Source organism: Erinaceus europaeus, chromosome 7, assembly GCF_950295315.1.
Source record: "Erinaceus europaeus chromosome 7, mEriEur2.1, whole genome shotgun sequence".
NCBI lineage: Eukaryota > Metazoa > Chordata > Mammalia > Eulipotyphla > Erinaceidae > Erinaceus > Erinaceus europaeus.
This window is the reverse complement of record NC_080168.1, coordinates 12424528-12441748: the sequence shown is the minus strand read 5'-3', so window position 1 is coordinate 12441748 and position 17221 is coordinate 12424528. Positions and strand designations below refer to the sequence as shown.

The 17221-nt window shown below is 50.2% G+C and overlaps 1 protein-coding gene across 1 annotated transcript in view; it reads right to left on the bottom strand.

Moving 5' to 3' along the window:
• Positions 1-14038: 14038 nt before the first annotated feature.
• Positions 14039-17221, bottom strand: part of ARMC9 (armadillo repeat containing 9) — a 129824-nt gene continuing 126641 nt past the window's right edge. Inside the window, exon 25 of the mRNA XM_007519445.3 lies at positions 14039-15414. Coding sequence (XP_007519507.2) covers positions 15392-15414 — 23 coding nt within the window. The 3' untranslated portion in view covers positions 14039-15391. The remainder of the gene's footprint in view (positions 15415-17221) is intronic.

Genomic DNA, 17221 nt, shown 5'->3' with positions numbered 1-17221 from the left:
ATGACATCAAGAATAACAACGATACAATATAAACAACAATAAAACAAGGGCAACAAAATGGAATAAATAAATACATATTTAAAAAAAAGAAAACAAAATAGTGGTCTGAGAGGTGGTGCCATGGATAAAGCATTGGACTGTAGGGGGTTGGGCGGTAGCACCCCAGGTTAAGCGCACGTGGCACAAAGTGCAAGGACCGGAGTAAGGAGTCTGTTTGGAGCCCCAGCTCCCCACCTGCAGGGGAGTCGCTTCACAGGCAGTGAAGCAGGTCTGCAGGTGTCTATCTTTTTCTCCCCCTCTCTGTCTTCCCTTCCTCTCTCCATTTCTCTCTGTCCTATCCAGGAACAATGGCATCAATAACAACAATAAGAACCACAGCAACGATAAATAATAAGGGCAGCAAAAGGGAAAAAAATGGCCTCCAGGAGCAGTGGATTCATGGTGCAGGCACCGAGCCCCAGCAATAACCCTAGTGGCAAAAAAAAAAAAAAAAAAAAGAAATTGTGGAAATAAAAAATAGAAAAAAAAAAAAGCATTGGACTCTAAGGCATGAGGTCTTGAGTTCAATCCCTGGCAGCACATGTACCAGAGTGATGTCTGGTTCTTTCTCTCTTTCCTCCTTTCTCATTAGTAAATAAATAAAATCTTAAAAAAAAAAAAAGAAAGAAAGAAGAAGCATGTTGGAGCTCCAGGTTCACTCCCCGCATCACCATAAGCCAGAGCTGAGCAGTGCTCTGATAGGGAGGGAAAAAAAATGAAGGCAGAGGAGGTGGTGGTGGAGGAGGAGAAGGAGAAAGAAGCTTGTATATACAATGAGACACAGAAAATATTCATGTCACTCTTATTCACACCCACAAGAAACGTACATTCAATAAGAAACACACACAATATGTATTTTCACATAGACAGTCTCAGTCAACTCATCTACTTCCTATGAAGCCCCACCTGGCAGGCCCCCACTGCCTCCATGACCCAGCCCCAGGTCGCCAGGCCAGCTGGTCTGTGTTCACCTGCCCAGAGCGGGTTGGGTGGCCTTCAGGCCCTCAGCACCACCACCTCCCCACTCCCGCACCCCAGCTCCAACCCCCCACCCCCCACTGAAGCCCAGTGAACTCCTGCCTCTCTCTCAAAGCCCAGTTCAAATGCCCACTCCTTTGGCCAGTGACACCCATCAATCAGTCTGTCCCTCCATTTCCCTGCCCAGAGCACGGGCAGCCCCTTCTATACTGGGGTCAGTCGGGGGTAGGCTCCCTGTCATGGGGGAGGGCAGCTGTGGCCATGTCTGTCTGCAGGGTGACAGACAGGGTGTGCCCACCCAGGAAACCCGCACATATCCAGTCCCTCCCTGGCATGTCATCACCCTTGGGTGGGCACTGTGCCCCCTGCCTGGACAGCTGGGCTGCCCCTCCCCCTGCCACCCCTGAGTCATGGCTGGCTGGGGCACATAGCCTCCTTTCAGCCTGGCCTTAGACACTGGCTCAGTCTTCCCTGCACAGACCCGTCTGTCAGCACCGGCGGCCGTCCAAGCCCAGGCTGAATGGTTGGCCTTCATGGCCGGGGGCTGGCCAGGTGCGGGGTTGCCCAGCCCCACCCCCCACAGAGGCGTGGGAACCCTTAAGAGGCCCTCACACACCCAATGTTCCTCCTAGTCAGGACCCGACTGTGATTACCTCCGAGGTCCAGAGAGTGGCCCCATGAAGGTGGGAGGGACCCCCAACCCCTGCAGGGCTTTCAGAGGGCTGAGGTCACCAAAGAGAGAACAGGCGCCTGGGTGCTGGGAGAAGCTCCCTGTTGGCCCAGCCAAGGCTCGTCCAGGCTGGCAGGCCGAAGCCCACTCCTGGGCATGTACTCCAAGGACGCAAAGACATGAGTTCAAGGGCTGGATGCACCCCTGTGTGCACAGCTGCACTGTTCACCGGTTCCAAAATGTAGGACCATCCTAGATGCCCACTACCAGGAGACTGGATAGAGAGGTCATGGGAGCTATGCTCAATGGAATACTAGTCAGCCATTAAAAGCATGACAGTAATCCTCCTGCATTGCTACTGGGACAGTAAATTGGTCCAACCCCTGTGGAGAGCAGTCTGAGAATTCTCAGAAGGCTAGAAATGGACCTGCCCCATGACCCAGCAATTCCTCTCCTAGGGATATATCCTAAGGAAGCAAATACAACCATCCAAAGAAATCTCTGTACACCTATGTTTATAGCAGCACAATTTGTAATAGCTCAAACTTGGAAGCAACCCAGATGCCCAACAACAGATGAGTGGTATGGGTGTGCTTAAACAGGTGCATCACTGCCCATGCCCCATTTATTTACTTTTTAAAGGTAGAGACAAAAAGGCAGAGAGAGAGAGAGAGAGAAGATACTGAGAGAGAGAGAGAGATCTTATTGTTTGTATAATATATATTAGAAACTTACCCGATGAAAACAGAAGTGTAATGGGTAAAAAGACTTTTTTTTTTCTAATTTCTTTTTTTAATATTTATTTATTTATTCCCTTTTGTTGCCCTTGTTGTTTTATTGGTGTAGTTATTACTATTGTTGATGTCATCATTGTTGGATAGGACAGACAGAAATGGAGAGAGGAGGGGAGACAGAGATGGGGAGAGAAAGACACCTGCAGACCTGCTTCACCACCTGTGAAGCGATTCCCCTGCAGGTGAGGAGCTGGGGGCTTGAACCCGGATCCTTAGGCCGGTCCTTGTGCTATGCAGCACCTGTGCTTAACCTGCTGCGCTACCAACCGACTCCTGGAAAAAGACTTTTATGCCTTATGTCCTGGTTTCAGTCCCTAGCACTACCAGAAAACAGTGCTGAGCAGTGCTCTGATAAACAAATATAAATAAATAAGGCAAGGCCGGCAAGGTCAGAAGACAAGGCTCTGATCCAAGATGGCAGCATAGGAGACTGGCGCTCACTTCTCTCTCAGACATGCTGGATTATGTCCCCTGAGCAGCCTCAGTGGTGCTCTCCCAGGCTGGCCCAGTGTCAGTAGCTCACTATGCCCCCAATGGACAAACAAACACTGTGTGACTGTGTGACCCCAGGGCTAGGCCTGTGACCCATACTGGCCAGCTCTGCCCTGGGTAGCTCCCAAGGGGGGGCCAGGGCAGAGCACTCCTTCTCTGAGAACTCAGTCACAGCAGAAAATAGAGACCAGAGTAGAGCTCCCACCGTTTTCTTCAGTGCTGGCCTCACATACGCATGTTGTGAGCTCTACCACTGAGTGAGCCGCCTCCCTCACTGGTGGGACTTGAGTCTGAACACTGGGGAGGAAATATTCCATGTGGCAAGAGAGGACCAAGTAGGGCTGTGATAGGCCTGGCTCCTGGTCCTTGAGGCCTACTGCCAGCTGAATGGGCACTAGCCCCTCAGAGACACCATGACTTCAAAGATAGCTCAGGGCTCTGCTAGGTCACAGGCAAAAGGGGTGCAGGGCAGACCTCAACAAAGGATGGTGGGAGGCTGGGGGTGGGAGGGGCGGCTCAGTGCACTAGAGCCCAGGATGTGTGTGCTTGCAGACCTGGGCTCCCCTGGCAGCACCACCACACATGAGAGCTCATCAGTGCTTCCCTCTCCTCTCTTTCTCATAAATAAATAAATAGGGGCCGGGTGGTGGCACACCTGGCTGAGCACACACCTTACCATGCACAAGGACCCGGGTCAAGGTTCCGGTTTTCATCTGCAAGGAGGAAGTTTCATGAGTGGTGAAGCAGGTCTGCAGGTGGTCTCTCTCTCTTCCCATTTAACACCCCCTCCTCCCTCATTTCTCTATGTTCTATCAAATAAAAAAAAGAGAGCGCGAGAGAGAAAAGACTGCCGTGAGCCATGGATTTGTTGCATTGGCACTGAGCCCCAGTGATAACTAGGCAATTAAATAAAAAATAAAATCAGGGAGTCGGGTGGTAGCTCAGAGGATTAAGCGGAGGTGGCGCCAAACTCAAGGACCGGCTTAAGGATCCCGGTTCGAGCCCCCGGCTCCCCACCTGCAGGGGAGTCGCTTCACAGGTGGTGAAGCAGGTCTGCAGGTGTCCGTCTTTCTCTCCCCCTCTCTATCTTCCCCTCCTCTCTCCATTTCTCTCTGTCCTATCCAACAACGATGACATCAATAATAACTATAACAATAAAAACAAGGGCAACAAAAGGGAATACATAAATAAATATTTAAAAAATAAAATCAATCAATATTTTTTAGATCTCTTGCTTTATTATTATTTGCTTTGTATTTCAAATCATTTAAAAAATATTTATTTATTTATTTTCCCTTTGTTTTTGCCCTTGTTGTTTTATTGTTGTAGTCATTATTGTTGTTGTTATTGATGCCTTCATTGTTGGATAGGACAGAGAGAAATGGAGAGAGGAGGGGGAGACAGGGAGAGAGAAAGATAGACACCTGTAGACCTGCTTCACCACTTGTGAAGCGACTCCCCTGCAGGTGGGGAGCCAGGGACTTGAACCGAGATCCTTATGCCAGTCCTTGTGCTTTGCGCCACCTGCACTTAACCGCTGCGCTACCGCCCGGCTCCCTTCAAATCATTTTATAGGGGGTGAGGGGATAATGGTTTACAAGACAATTGTTACCAGACTGGGAAGACAGCATAATGGCTAGATCAAAAGATTTTCATGTCTGAGGCTCTGAGCTCCTAGGTTCAGTCCCCAGCACCACCATAAGTCAGACCTGAGCAAGGCTCTGGTAAAATAACACACACAACCCAATAAAACAGTTTTTGGGGAGTCGGGCAGTAGTGCAGCGGGTTAAGCGCAGGTGGCGCAAAGTGCAAGAACTGGCGTAAAGATCCCGGTTCAAGCCCCGGCTCCCCACCTGCAGGGGAGTCGCTTCACAAATGGTGAAGTAGGTCTGCAGGTGTCTGTCTTTCTCTCCCCCTCTGTGTCTTCCCCTCCTCTCTCCATTTCTCTCTGTCCTATCCAACAACGATGACATCAATAACAATAATAACTACAACAATAAAACAACAAGGGCAACAAAAAGGAATGAATAAAAAAAAAGCCACTGAGAGGGGCTGGGTGGTGGTGCACCTGGTTGAGCGCGTGTATTATAATGCCTAAGGACACGGGTTCAAGCTCCCAGCCCCCACCTGCAGGGGGAAAGCTTTACAAGTGGAAAAGCAGGGCTGCAGGTATCTCTGTCTCTCTCCCTCTCTATCACCCCCTCTCTCTGGATTTCTGTCTGTCTTTATCCAATAAATAAAGATAATAGTAAGTTTAAAAAAATTTTTAAAAAAACACCAGTTTTTGTCACATGAGCACAGTCTACTTATTTATATTTTCCTCCAGGGTCTTCTCACTGCAGCTCAGTGCCTGTATAACTCCACCATTCCCAGCAGCCATCTTTTTTCTTGTCTTTCCTCTTGATAGAGGGTGTGAATCAGAGAAATAGAAAGGGAGAGAGAGGCAGAGAGAGGAGACAGGCCATAGCACTGCTCCACTGCTCTTGAAACTTCTCTCCAGCCAGTGCTCCCCTGTGGTGACCTGGGGCTCTGACCTGGGCCCTCTGACTCTGCTGGATGCTCTACTCCCTGCCTGTTTAATGTCTTAACCCTATGTGAAAGGTGTCCACTGCATCCTCCACCAGCTAAAGCTTCTGAGCCTCCACCGTGGTGTCTGGGTCCCCAAAACTTCCCCTTCACCCCTGTAGCATCCTTGGCTTTGCCGCAGGAGACCCCACACGGTCCCACCCTGCGTTTTCCAGGCTTTTAATATTTTTAAAAAATATATTTATTTAATTTATTTATTCCCTTTTGTTGCCCTTGTTGTTTTATTGTTGTAGTTATTATTGTTGTTGTCGTTGTTGGATAGGACAGAGAGAAATGGAGAGAGGAGGGGAAGACAGAGAGGAGGAGAGAAAGATAGACACCTGCAGACCTGCTTCACCGCCTGTGAAGCAACTCCCCTGCAGGTGGGGAGCCGGGGTTTGAACCGGGAGCCTTATGCCAGTCCTTGTGCTTTGCGCCACCTGCGCTTAACCCGCTGCGCTACAGCCCGACTCCCACTTTTAATATTTTTTAAAAATGTTTTTATTGTCTTTATTTATTGGATAGAGACAGCCAGAAATCGAGAGGGAAGGAGGTGATAGAGAGGGAGAGAGACAGAGAGACACCTGCAGCACTGCTTCACCACTCACAAAGCTTTCCCCCTGCAGGTGGGGACCGAGGGCTCAAACCCGGGTCCTTGAGCGTTGTAATATGTGTGCTCAACCATGTGCGCCACCACCCGGCCCCAGCTTTTAATGTTTTCTTAGGTGGTGCCTGTAAGCAAGGTCGCCCAGTGCTTGTCCTTCTCCTGGCTTATTTCGCTTCAAGTCCCTCCCCGGATGCGGCAAGAAGATTTCATTAGACTCCACTGTGTATACAGACCACAGGTCTCTGAGCCACTCATCCGTGCGTGGACCCTTGTGTGGTTTCCAGAGTAGGGCAGTTGCTCACAGAGCTGCTATGGGCACAGTGCAGAGGAGGAACGGATGTTTAGACAAACATGGTGGTCAGGCGGCTGCCAGGTGGGCACAAACGACTCACCCAGCCCGTGAGCGCAGAGCAGATGCCAAGAGGCCAAGGGACAGACAGGCCTCAGCTCAGGGGCCTCTGAGGTTCTGGAGTGCACATATCTATATATCTCCCCCTCCATCTCAGTTTCTCTGTCTCTATCCAATCATCATCATCATCATCATCATCATCATCATCATACATAGAAGAAAAAAATCAATAAACTGGGACTTCACCACACATAAGAACTTACGTGCTTTGATTTAATTTTTAAAAATGTATTCATGGGAGTCGGGCGGTAGCGCAGCGGGTTAAGCGCAGGTGGCGCAAAGCACAAGGACCGGAGGAAGGATCCCGGTTTGAGCCCCCGGCTCCCCACCTGCAGGGGAGTCGCTTCACAGGCGGTGAAGCAGGTCTGCAGGTGTCTGTCTTTCACTCCCCTCTCTCTGTCTTCCCCTCCTCTCTCCATTTCTCTCTGTCCTATCCAACAACGACGACAACAACAATAACTACAACAATAAAACAACAAGGAAAACAAAAGGGAATAAATAAATAAATAAATATAAAAAAATGTATTCATTTGATAGGACAGAGACCAAGAGGGAAAGGGACATAGAGAAGGAGAGAGAGGGAGGGACAGAGACAGAGAGAGCAGAAGAGAGAGAGGAAGAAAAAGGGAAGGAGACCTCCAAGCATGGCTCTACTGTTCATGGAGCTCCATGCGGTGCTGGGGCTTGAACCCAGAACCTCATGCTTGGTAAAGCATATGCCTTACTGGGTGAACCATCTCCTGGCTCCTGTGACACCTTCTTATATAAGTTGAACATGACTCAGCCATCTCATGCCACAGTATTTACCAAAGAGAAACAAAGGTCTTGTCCATACAGAGACGAGTGGTTGAATGTTCCCACCAGCCTTGTTTGTAGCAGCTGGATATACCAACGGTGAGAGAGAGGAACAAAGGAATATTACTCAATAACAAACATGATTAGATTCTTGACCTGTGTCCCTACAGGGGACATCTCAAAATAATGATGCTGAGGGGGAAGCCTATATCTATGTATGCATTTTTCCCAAACAAAAAAGAGTGTCTGCAGTGTGATTACACACGTGACATTCTAGAAAATCCCAACAGGTCTCTCACAACAGGAAAGTCTGTTGCCTAGAACAGGGAGGGAGGGGCAGGTGCATACGTTAAAACTGATAATCCAGTGGGCTCCACAGGATTCTGTGTCAATCATATTTTCATCAAAATCTGTTGAAGAAGTGGAAGAAGAAGAAAAGGAGGAGGAGGAGGAAGAAGAGGAGGAGAAAGGGGAGAATAAGGAGGAGGAGGAAAATGAGGAGGGGGAATTGTCACAGTATGGTAATGGCAGGATATGGGGTGCTCAGGGTGGGTCCTTGAGGTGTGGTGGACAAGACCCCCACAGCGTGTCTGTGCCTGGATAGGGATGCTGGAGGACCTGGGGGAACTGGGGACAGCGGGGGGACAGGAAGGTGGGTCCCCACAGAGTCTGGAAGGAGGGTGGAGGTGGGTGAGGAAGGCCAGGGAGGAGAGTCTAGAGTCTGGGCTGGGGAGACAGAGGTAGGAGCTGGGACTTCCCAGCGGTGTGGAGGGCCCTCCTCCCGGCCATGGTGTGGTGCTCCCTGACCTGGGCCGGGTGCTCTGCTCAGTCCTCAGGCCCCTGCCCTCCCAGGCCCTCTCTTCCACTCTACTCTGGGAGCGGGGGTGACTCAAGGCAGAGCCCGCAGCACCTGGCCCTTGAGTCACAGAAAGCAGGCCCGCCTTTGGGAGCGCTATGTGGAGCCATGGAGGGCCAAACACTGCCATGCCAGCTTCTGCATGAACAGGAGATATTGGTGGACTGTCTCTCCAGCCAGCAACGGAGACAGGTGCCAAGCTCACACCTTGGGGTGCCCACCTTTTGGGGTGTCGTTTATACAGAGGGCATGGGGGCTGGTGCATGGGGGGCATCAGGGCTTTCTCTCAGATCCATGGGAGCACAGATGCCATATGGTGCTCTCCCCAGAGGGCTGTGCCTGGGCTCCTCAGCCTGGGGGGCAGGGACATGGACATAGAGCTGAAGGCACAGCTTTGATGGGATGCAGGGTGAGGGAGATGGGGTTGTCACTAGTAAGTGCCCCACCCAGGCCAGGGCAGAGCCGGAACCCAGGGCTGAGAGCTGGCTCAGTGGCAGAGCGGTGCCTTGTGTGTTGAGGTCCTGGGTTCCATCTCCAGCACTTCATGTAAAGAAGAAAGACAAAATCACATCTAGAACATGACAGGTGGTTTGGCTGTGCTCTGGTCTCACCCTCCTTGATCTTTCTCATTAAGGAAAAAAGCAAACAACAACAACAACAAAAACGTCGTGCTCCAGGGGAAATAGCTCAGCTGGCAGAGCACAGGACTCGCTACCTGACGTTCCCATTTTGATCCTAATGCTGGATATATTGGAGAAGTGTTTTGGCTTCTCTCTCTCTCTCATGTGAAATAAATGTAATAAATATTTTTTTAAAAAATGGCTGGGGGGAGTCAGGTGGTAGCACAGCAGGTTAAACACACATGGCGCAAAGCACAAGGACCGGCGTAATGATCTCGATTCAAGCCCCCGGCTCCCCACCTGCAGGGGGGTCGCTTCACAGGTGGTGAAGCAGGTTTGCAGGTGTCTATCTTTAAAAATTTTTTTAAAATTTATTTAAAAAAGGAGACATTAACAAAATCATAGGATAAGAGGGGTACAACTCCACATAATTCCCACCACCAGATCTCCGTATCCCATCCCCTCCCCTGATAGCTTTTCTGTTCTTTACCCCTCTGTGAGTATGGAGCCAAGGTCATTGTGGGGTGCAGAAGGTGGAAGGTCTGGCTTCTGTAATTGCTTCCCTGCTGAACATGGGTGTTGACAGGTCGATCCTACCCCTAGCCTGTCTCTCTCTTCCCTTAGTGGGGTGGGGTTCTGGGGAAGCGGAGCTCCAGGACACATTGGTGGGGTTGTCTGTCCAGGGAAGTCTGGTCGGCACCATGCTGGCATCTGGAACTTGGTGGCTTAAAAGAGAGTTAACCTACAAAGCCAAACAAATTGTTGACTAATCATGGACCTAAAGGCTAGAATGGTGCAGATGAAGTGTTGTGGGGTCCTCCATTTTGTAGATAGCTAGTAGGCATATTTAGTTATATTTCAAAGGGCCTGTAGCTATACTAGTTTTTTTTTTTTTCCTCTGAGCCTGAAATCTGATATGCAGGTGGATCCAAGTTATTGTCTGGGGAGGTGATGTCATGGCTGGAAAAGGGACAGAAAGCTGGATCAGGGAAGAGAGTAGCTCCCAAACATGGGAAAGGAGTAAACCCCATCAATTTGATATTATCTGGGGCCCATATTCAGCTTAGGAGCCTATGTGACCTCTGTATCCCTGTAGATCTGCGTTCACATTCTGTGGTCATGAGTAGGAGCATCTCATGCCTGAGGCCACAAAGCCCCAGGTACAATTCTCTGCACCACCATAAGCCAAACCTGAACAGTGCTCTGGTACAAAACAAACAAACAAACAAACAAACACCATGCCAATATGATGCTCTGCTTCTCTCTCCTCTCGAGGGAAGGCAGACAGACAGCAGGTTCATGCAAAAGACTTTCATGCCTGAGGTTCTGAGGTCAAAGGTTTAATTCCAGGAACCATTTTAACTTTAAAAATTTTTAAATTTATTTTCCCTTTTGTTGCCCTTGTTTTTTAAAAATTGTTGTTGTAGTTATTATTGTTGTTGTTATTGATGTCATCATTGTTGGATATGACAGAGAGAAATGGAGAGAGGAGGGGAAGACAGAGAGGGGAGAGAAAGACAGACACCTGTAGACCTGCTTCACAGCCTGTGAAGAGACGTCCCTGCAGGTGGGGAGCCGGGGGCTCCAACTGGGATCCTTACGCTGGTCCTTGCGCTTCGTGCCTCCTGCGCTTAACCCGCTGCGCTGCCGCCTGACTCACCCAGGCACCATTTTAAATTAGAGATGAGGAGTAATCTGGTCTCTCTCTCTCTGTGTCTCTCACTCTCTCTAATCTCATTAAAATAAACAAATAAATAAAATTTAAAAACAAAGAAACGCCAAGGTGAGAGGATACACAGCACTTTTCCAGCTGCCTCCTCGCTGTTGCATGGTCACTCTTTGGGCTGGCATTCTCAAGGACACTTCTCCCCACCTTCCAGCTTCCCTAGCCCCTAGCTATGCCTCCTCTACGCACATGCTGCCTGGGCCTCCTCGTAAGCACCCGCTCTCACTGGTGCCGTCTGCCAGAGTGAAACGTTTGTTTGTGTTCTCTTCCTCCCAGCCTAGGGAGTTGAGGCCTCAAGTATCTGACCAGACCTCGGACCCCTCCAGATTCGGTCCGGTTCAGCCTGATCAATATCCCCTGCCTTTCACATCCCGCCAGAGCTCATGGCTTCAGTTCCTGCCGGATGTCTGCTCCTCATTAGGAGGGAAGCAGAAGACATCCATTTCTACTCAGGAGAAGTTGGGGGGCGGCACAGGAAACCAGGGAGCAGGGACCACTTTTCAGGGACAGAGACGTCTTGATCTTCCTGAAGGTCCCCCAAGTTCGAGTCCAACAGACCTCTCTCTGGGACTTCTCTGGCAAATCCTATGAGGGTCTGGCTGGGCCCCCAGCTGACTGGGAAGCCTTCTAGGACACTCCCTCCCACCTCAAGTCATGTTCACACCCTCCAGGAGGCCCCAGTAGTGAGTCTCTAGGGTGTCTGTCTCCAGCTCTGTCCCTGTGGAAGAAGCCTGCCTGTAGGCACTCTGCAGGGCATGTAACTGCCCTGCTCCTAGGAGGCATTTCCTTCTGGGAGACCCGCCCCGACCACTCCTGACACCGTGCAGGGCGCCTCCCTCCTCCCTTGCCACCCAGAGCCTGTTTCTTCTCTCCTTGAACTGGCTGGATGTTTCTTTACAAACCGGCTCAGGCCCAGCTCAGGGAGAATCAATCAGCAGATGCCAGGGAGGCCTGGGTGGGAGCAGACAACACCCAGCTCCTAGATTTCTGGAGTTCCTGCCCCCATGCCAGGGTGGGTGAGGCCTTACCAGCTGGTGGCATCTGAAGAATCTTGAAGGGAGTGGACTCCCGAGAGAAGGATGGTCCCATCAGTTCCTCAGCCTCTGGGCTGTAACCCCATCCACGGAGTCCAACCACTTCAGAGCCTGTTTCTGCTCTCCTGTCTGCTGTGCCCGCAGTCCTGGGGGTGGTGCTGTGCTCTCTTACACAGTTAAAATAAAGACTTATTTTTAAATACATTTTTATTTTATTTTATTTTTCAAAGTTTTTTTTAAAATTTATTCATGAGAAAGACAGGAGGAGAGAAAGAACCAGACATCTCTCTAGTACATGCACTGCCTGGGATCAAACTCAGGACCTCACGCTTGAGAGTCCAACGCTTTAGTCATTGTGCCACCTCCCGGACCACAAAATTTTTGTTTTATTTTAATGAGAGAGAGAAGACAGACAGACAGAGACCAGAGCACTGTTAAATTCTGGGCTTATGGTGATGCTGGGGATTGAACCTGGGACCTCAGCCTCAGGCATGAGCGTCTTATACAGAATCATTATTTGGGGTCCCCAGCCCCAAATAAAGATTTATTTACTAATGAGAAAGAGAGAAAACAAACCAGAGTATCATTCCAGCACATGTGATGCCAGGGACTGAACTCAGGGCCTTAGGCTGCTAAGTTCATTAGAACTTTTGTCACCTTCAGGGCTTTTGCCGTTGTCTGTTTCCAGAGCACTGCTCTGCTCTGGCTTATAGTGGTGTGGGGGGGTTGAACCTGGGACTTTGGAGCCTCAGCTACAGAGAAGTGTTTTTGCCTATATTTATTTATTTATTCCCAGGCAACAGATGGGGGGGGGAGAAAGAGAGAGACCGACCACAGCACCAGAGCTTCCTTCAGCACAGTGGGGCCAGGACTTGAACCTGGATTGAACACGTGGCAAAGCAGCACACTATCCAAGCTGTTCACCAAGCTGGGTTGCTGTAGTTTTTAAAAAGATTTGTTGTTGTTTTGCAGAAAACTGAGACATTTCATACATGAACTAGTAACTGTATTTACTGTAAGCTATTAATTCCCCCAGTAAATAAGTTAAATTAATGAAAAAAAAAAGATTTGTTGTGGGACTGGTGAGATGACTCACTCACATAGTGGGAGACCCAGGTTGGAATCTGGCTCAGGCTTCTGCTTTAAACCCCAAGTCTCAGCTGCACCTTCTTTTTTTTTAAATATTTATTTATTTACTTATTCCCTTTTGTTGCCCTTTTTTTATTGTTGTAGTTATTATTGTTGTTGTCGTTGTTGGATAGGAGAGAAATGGAGCGAGGAGGGGAAGACAGAGAGGGGGAGAGAAAGACAGACACCTGCAGACCTGCTTCACCGTCTGTGAAGCGACTCCCCTGCAGGTGGGGAGCCGGTGGCTCCAACTGGGATCCTTATGCCGGTCCTTGTGTTTTGTGCCACCTGTGTAACCCGCTGCACCTTCTAAGCCACACCTGTAGCCACTCGCCTCTCTGGTGGCACCTCCTCCCCAGCACTCCAGCCACACCTGTAACCAACCACTTCCATCTCTGGGCGGTAACTTTTGTACTTTCTCCCTCAACAGTTTCTTTCTTTTTTTATTTATTTAAGAAAGGAGACATTAATAAAACCATAGAATAAGAGGGGTACAATTCCACACAGTTCCCATAACCCAATCTCCATATCCCATCCCCTCCCCTGATAGCCTTCCCATTCTCTCTCTCTCTCTCTCTCTCTCTCTCTCTCTCTCTCTCTCTCGGAGTGTGGATCCAGGGTTGTTGTGGGTTGCAGAGGGTGGAAGGTCTGGCTTCTGTAATTGCTTCCCCTCCCTCAACAGTTTCTTTCCCTCTCTTTGCCTCAAAAAAGTCAGCCTACAGTGGGGAAGGCCCATAGACTACAAAAACAAGCAAATACACACACACACACACACACACACACACACACACACACACACACACACACACACACACACACACACACGTACACACGCACACGACTTCTCACAGAAGGGCGTGGCCAGGCAATGGGCCTGGGATGGGGGTGGGGGGTCACACGATTTTATTCATACAAACAGCTCCAGCAGATACTGACCAAGGGGCTGGGAAGTGGTTCCCTGGGAAGTGCACGACTTAGCAGGCAAGAGGCCCTGGGTTTGAGTTCCAAGCATCATGGTTGGCACCAGGGGAATTCCATGGATGGCAGATTTTTTAAAAAGTATTTTTATTGGGAGTTGGATGGTAGTGCAGCGGGTTAAGCACACGTGGCGCAAAGCACAAGGACCGATGTAAAGGATCCTGGTTCGAGCCCTTGGCTCCCCACCTGCAGGGGAGAAGCAGGTCTGCAGGTGTCTATCTTTCTCTCCCCCTCTCTGTCTTCCCCTCCTTGACCCATCTGTCCTATCCAATAACAATGACATCAATAACAACGACAATAATAACTACAAGACAAGTGCAACAAAAGGAAATAAATATCAAAAAAAATTAAAAATTTTTAAAATTTATTATTGGATATACAGAGAAATTGAGAGGGGAGGGGAAGATAGAAAGAGGGAAAGAGAGTGTTCCAGGAGGTGGTGCAGTGAATAAAGCACTGAATCTCGAGCATGAAGTCCTGAGTTCAATCCCTCGCAGCACATATACTAGAGTGATGTCTGGTATCTTTCTTATGAATAAATAAAATACTTTAAAAGGGGGAGAGAGAGGAAGAGAGGGAAAGAGACAGAGAGACACCTGCAGCCCTGCTTTACCACTTGTGAAGCTTCCCCCTGCCGGTGGGGACCAGAGGCTTGAACCTGGGTCCTTGCACACTGTAATGTGAGTGCTTAACCAGGTGAGCCACCACCTGGCCCCTATTTAAAAAGATATTTAAAAACATTTTTATTTATTTATTATTGGATAGAGGCAGAGAAATTGAAAGGGGAGAAGGCGATAGGGAGAGAGACAGAGAGACACCTGCAGCCCTGCTTCACCACTCGTGAAGCTCTCCCCCACACTGCAGGTGGTGGGGACCAGGGATTTGAACCCTAGTCCTTACATACTGTAATGTGTGTGCTTAACCAGGTACACTCCTGCTTAGCCCCTTCCCTCTAACTCTCTAAAGAATGAAAATCTTGATGTAGGGAGGATTCTCAGCTGTGCTATGGCGAGTGGGCAAGATCCTGGCACCATGTTAATAATAAAAAAAAACACCTAAATTGATTGAAAAGCTGGGCAGATAGCACAGCGGGAGAGCACAGGACTTGCAGGCCTGAGATCTCAGGCTCAACCCCCAGCAACATACATGCCAGAACTGAGCACTGTTCTGGTTTTGCTTGTCCCCCCTATGCACACACATTAAAAATACTGATTGCGTTTATTTCCGTGTTTGTTGCAGGAGAGCACAGGCTATGCCTCTATCTTGGGGACACCTTGCTGCTGTGCAGGAACCGTCCTTCTTTGTCCTGAGCTGATGGTCCTTTGGAGGGAGGGAGCACAGGCCTCCCCCAGCAGACCCGTCATGTGGCCAGTACTGCCATTAGAATTTGTGTCAGAATGGAGCCTAGAAAATGCCTGTGTGTGGAGGCATGTGGAAACCCCTGTGTCCTTGGTCTGTGGGACTGTCCCGTCTTGTCCCCTGAGTTTAAGAGGAAGAGGCGAGCTGATGTGCTGTCCAGTCCTGGGGCTTGTGCTGGGATGCACAGTCCCTTCTGTGTCCTTGCAGGGAGGATAATGAAGGGCTGGGGCTTGGCTCCCGGCCAGGGGGGTCTCTGGACTGTGTCTCTTCTCAGCTGTGGCTCTCAGCTGGCCTGGACCGGAAGCTGGCTAGTCCTCGGGTCTGGGACGCTGACACCATCCTCACTTCCTATAGGCCTGGCTGCCTGTGGAAGGAAGACAGAATGGCTGCCAGCCCCCTGGCGGCCTGGACACAGAGCCCCTCTGTCCCTCACAAGGCTTTTACCATTCCGGGCCAGGCTCTGCAGCAAGCCTCCTGCTTTGGGCAGGCCTTCCTCACAGCAAGCAGGTGGCTTTGTGGCCCCCACCCTGATATGAAGCCCCAGTTTGCTGTCCACGCGGCCAGGGCCACGTGGGGCTGAGTGACCGAGTGACCGTGTGAATGGGCCAGAGTCAGTGGGTGTGACCTGGAGCCCTGCCTAGGTTACCAGGACCCCAGGACTCAGCATTCCCTGAATTTACTGGGGTTCTCCTGGGGCCTGACTAAGGATGGAGAGGGAGGGCTGCCGGGTGCCCCCAGCCAGGCCTGTGAACCAGGCCTCCAGCCAGTGTCTCCAGCTGGCCAGGCCCCTGCAGGAAGGGAGAGCAGCTGCAGACTTGTTATCTTCTCTCTAAAGCTCCAGGCTCATCTGGGGAAACCTGGGGTGCTAGGCAGGGCGGGGCAGGGGTGGTGAAGGGGGCTTTCCAGAGAGCAGAGGAAAGTGGGAGGCTGGCTGGGGAAGTGGCTCAGCAGGCAGAGTGCAGGCCTTGCACACTGAGGTCCCGAGTTGGATCTGAATGCACTGAACGCACTGAATGATGCCTTGGTTCCTTGCTTGCTCCCTTTCTTTCATAAAAATGAACAACAAATAAGTGCCAGCAAAAAGGCTCACTGGATAGTGTGCCTGCTTTGTGGTGTCTTTCTCTCCCTCTTTCCCTGTCTCTCTGTGTCTCTATTTCTTGTTCTATCTGAAAAAGTTGGCCTGGAGTGGCCCAACAACAAAACCAAACAGCAGTCCAGGGGCTGGATGAAATGCTGGGCTCTGGAGCGTGAGATCCAGAGTTTGATCCCCAGTATCACACTTGCTAGAGTGATGCTCTGATGTCCCCTCTTTCACTGATAAATACATTTAAAAAGGTTTATTTACAAAAACAAAACACCTGCGACCTGGGAGGTGGCATAGCAGGTAAAGCATTGGATGGACTCTTAAGTCTGAGGTCCTGACCTGCATCCCTGACGTTGCCTGTGCTAGTGTGATGCCCTGGCTTCCTCTCTCCTCCTCTCACTTCTTTCTCATCAATCCATCCATCCATCCATCCATCCATCCATCCATCCATCCATCCATCCATCCATCTTTAAAACAAAGAAAATCAAAGGGTGGGGCAGGGGCCATAGAGTGAGTGCAGTGGTGGCACAAGGGACCAGCACTTGAGAAGTCTTAGGTTTGATCCCCAGCACCAAGTCAGAGCTGAGCAGTGCTCTGGACTAAAAGCAAAACAAAGGGCCATGTGGTGGCTCACCTGGCTGAGCACATGTTACAGTGCACAAGAACCTGGGTTCAAGTCCCTGGTCTTCACCTAAGGGAGGGTCGAGCTTCACAAGTGGTGAGACAATGCTGCAGGTCTCTCTCTCTCTCTCTCTTCCTTCCCTCTCAATTTTTCTGTCCTAAATAAAGTATAAATAAAACAAAAGGGTGGGATGGAGACCCCAGGGAGTGGGGGTGGGTGGGTGAGGGGACACAGTGGCCCTGGGCAGTGCCTCCTCCCAGCCCACAAAAAGGCTCCTATTTCTGCTGGATGCCCAAGTCCCTCGAGCAGGGGTGGGGTGTATGTGTGTGTGTGTGGGGGAGACCACTACCCACCCTGACTTCCCAGAAGCTCCACAGCTCCCCAGACTGGGTCTCTGAGGCCAAAGAGGAAGATGAGGGGAGAAGGTTCCTATCCCTTCCCCTCTCTCCAGGGAAGGGTGTGTGC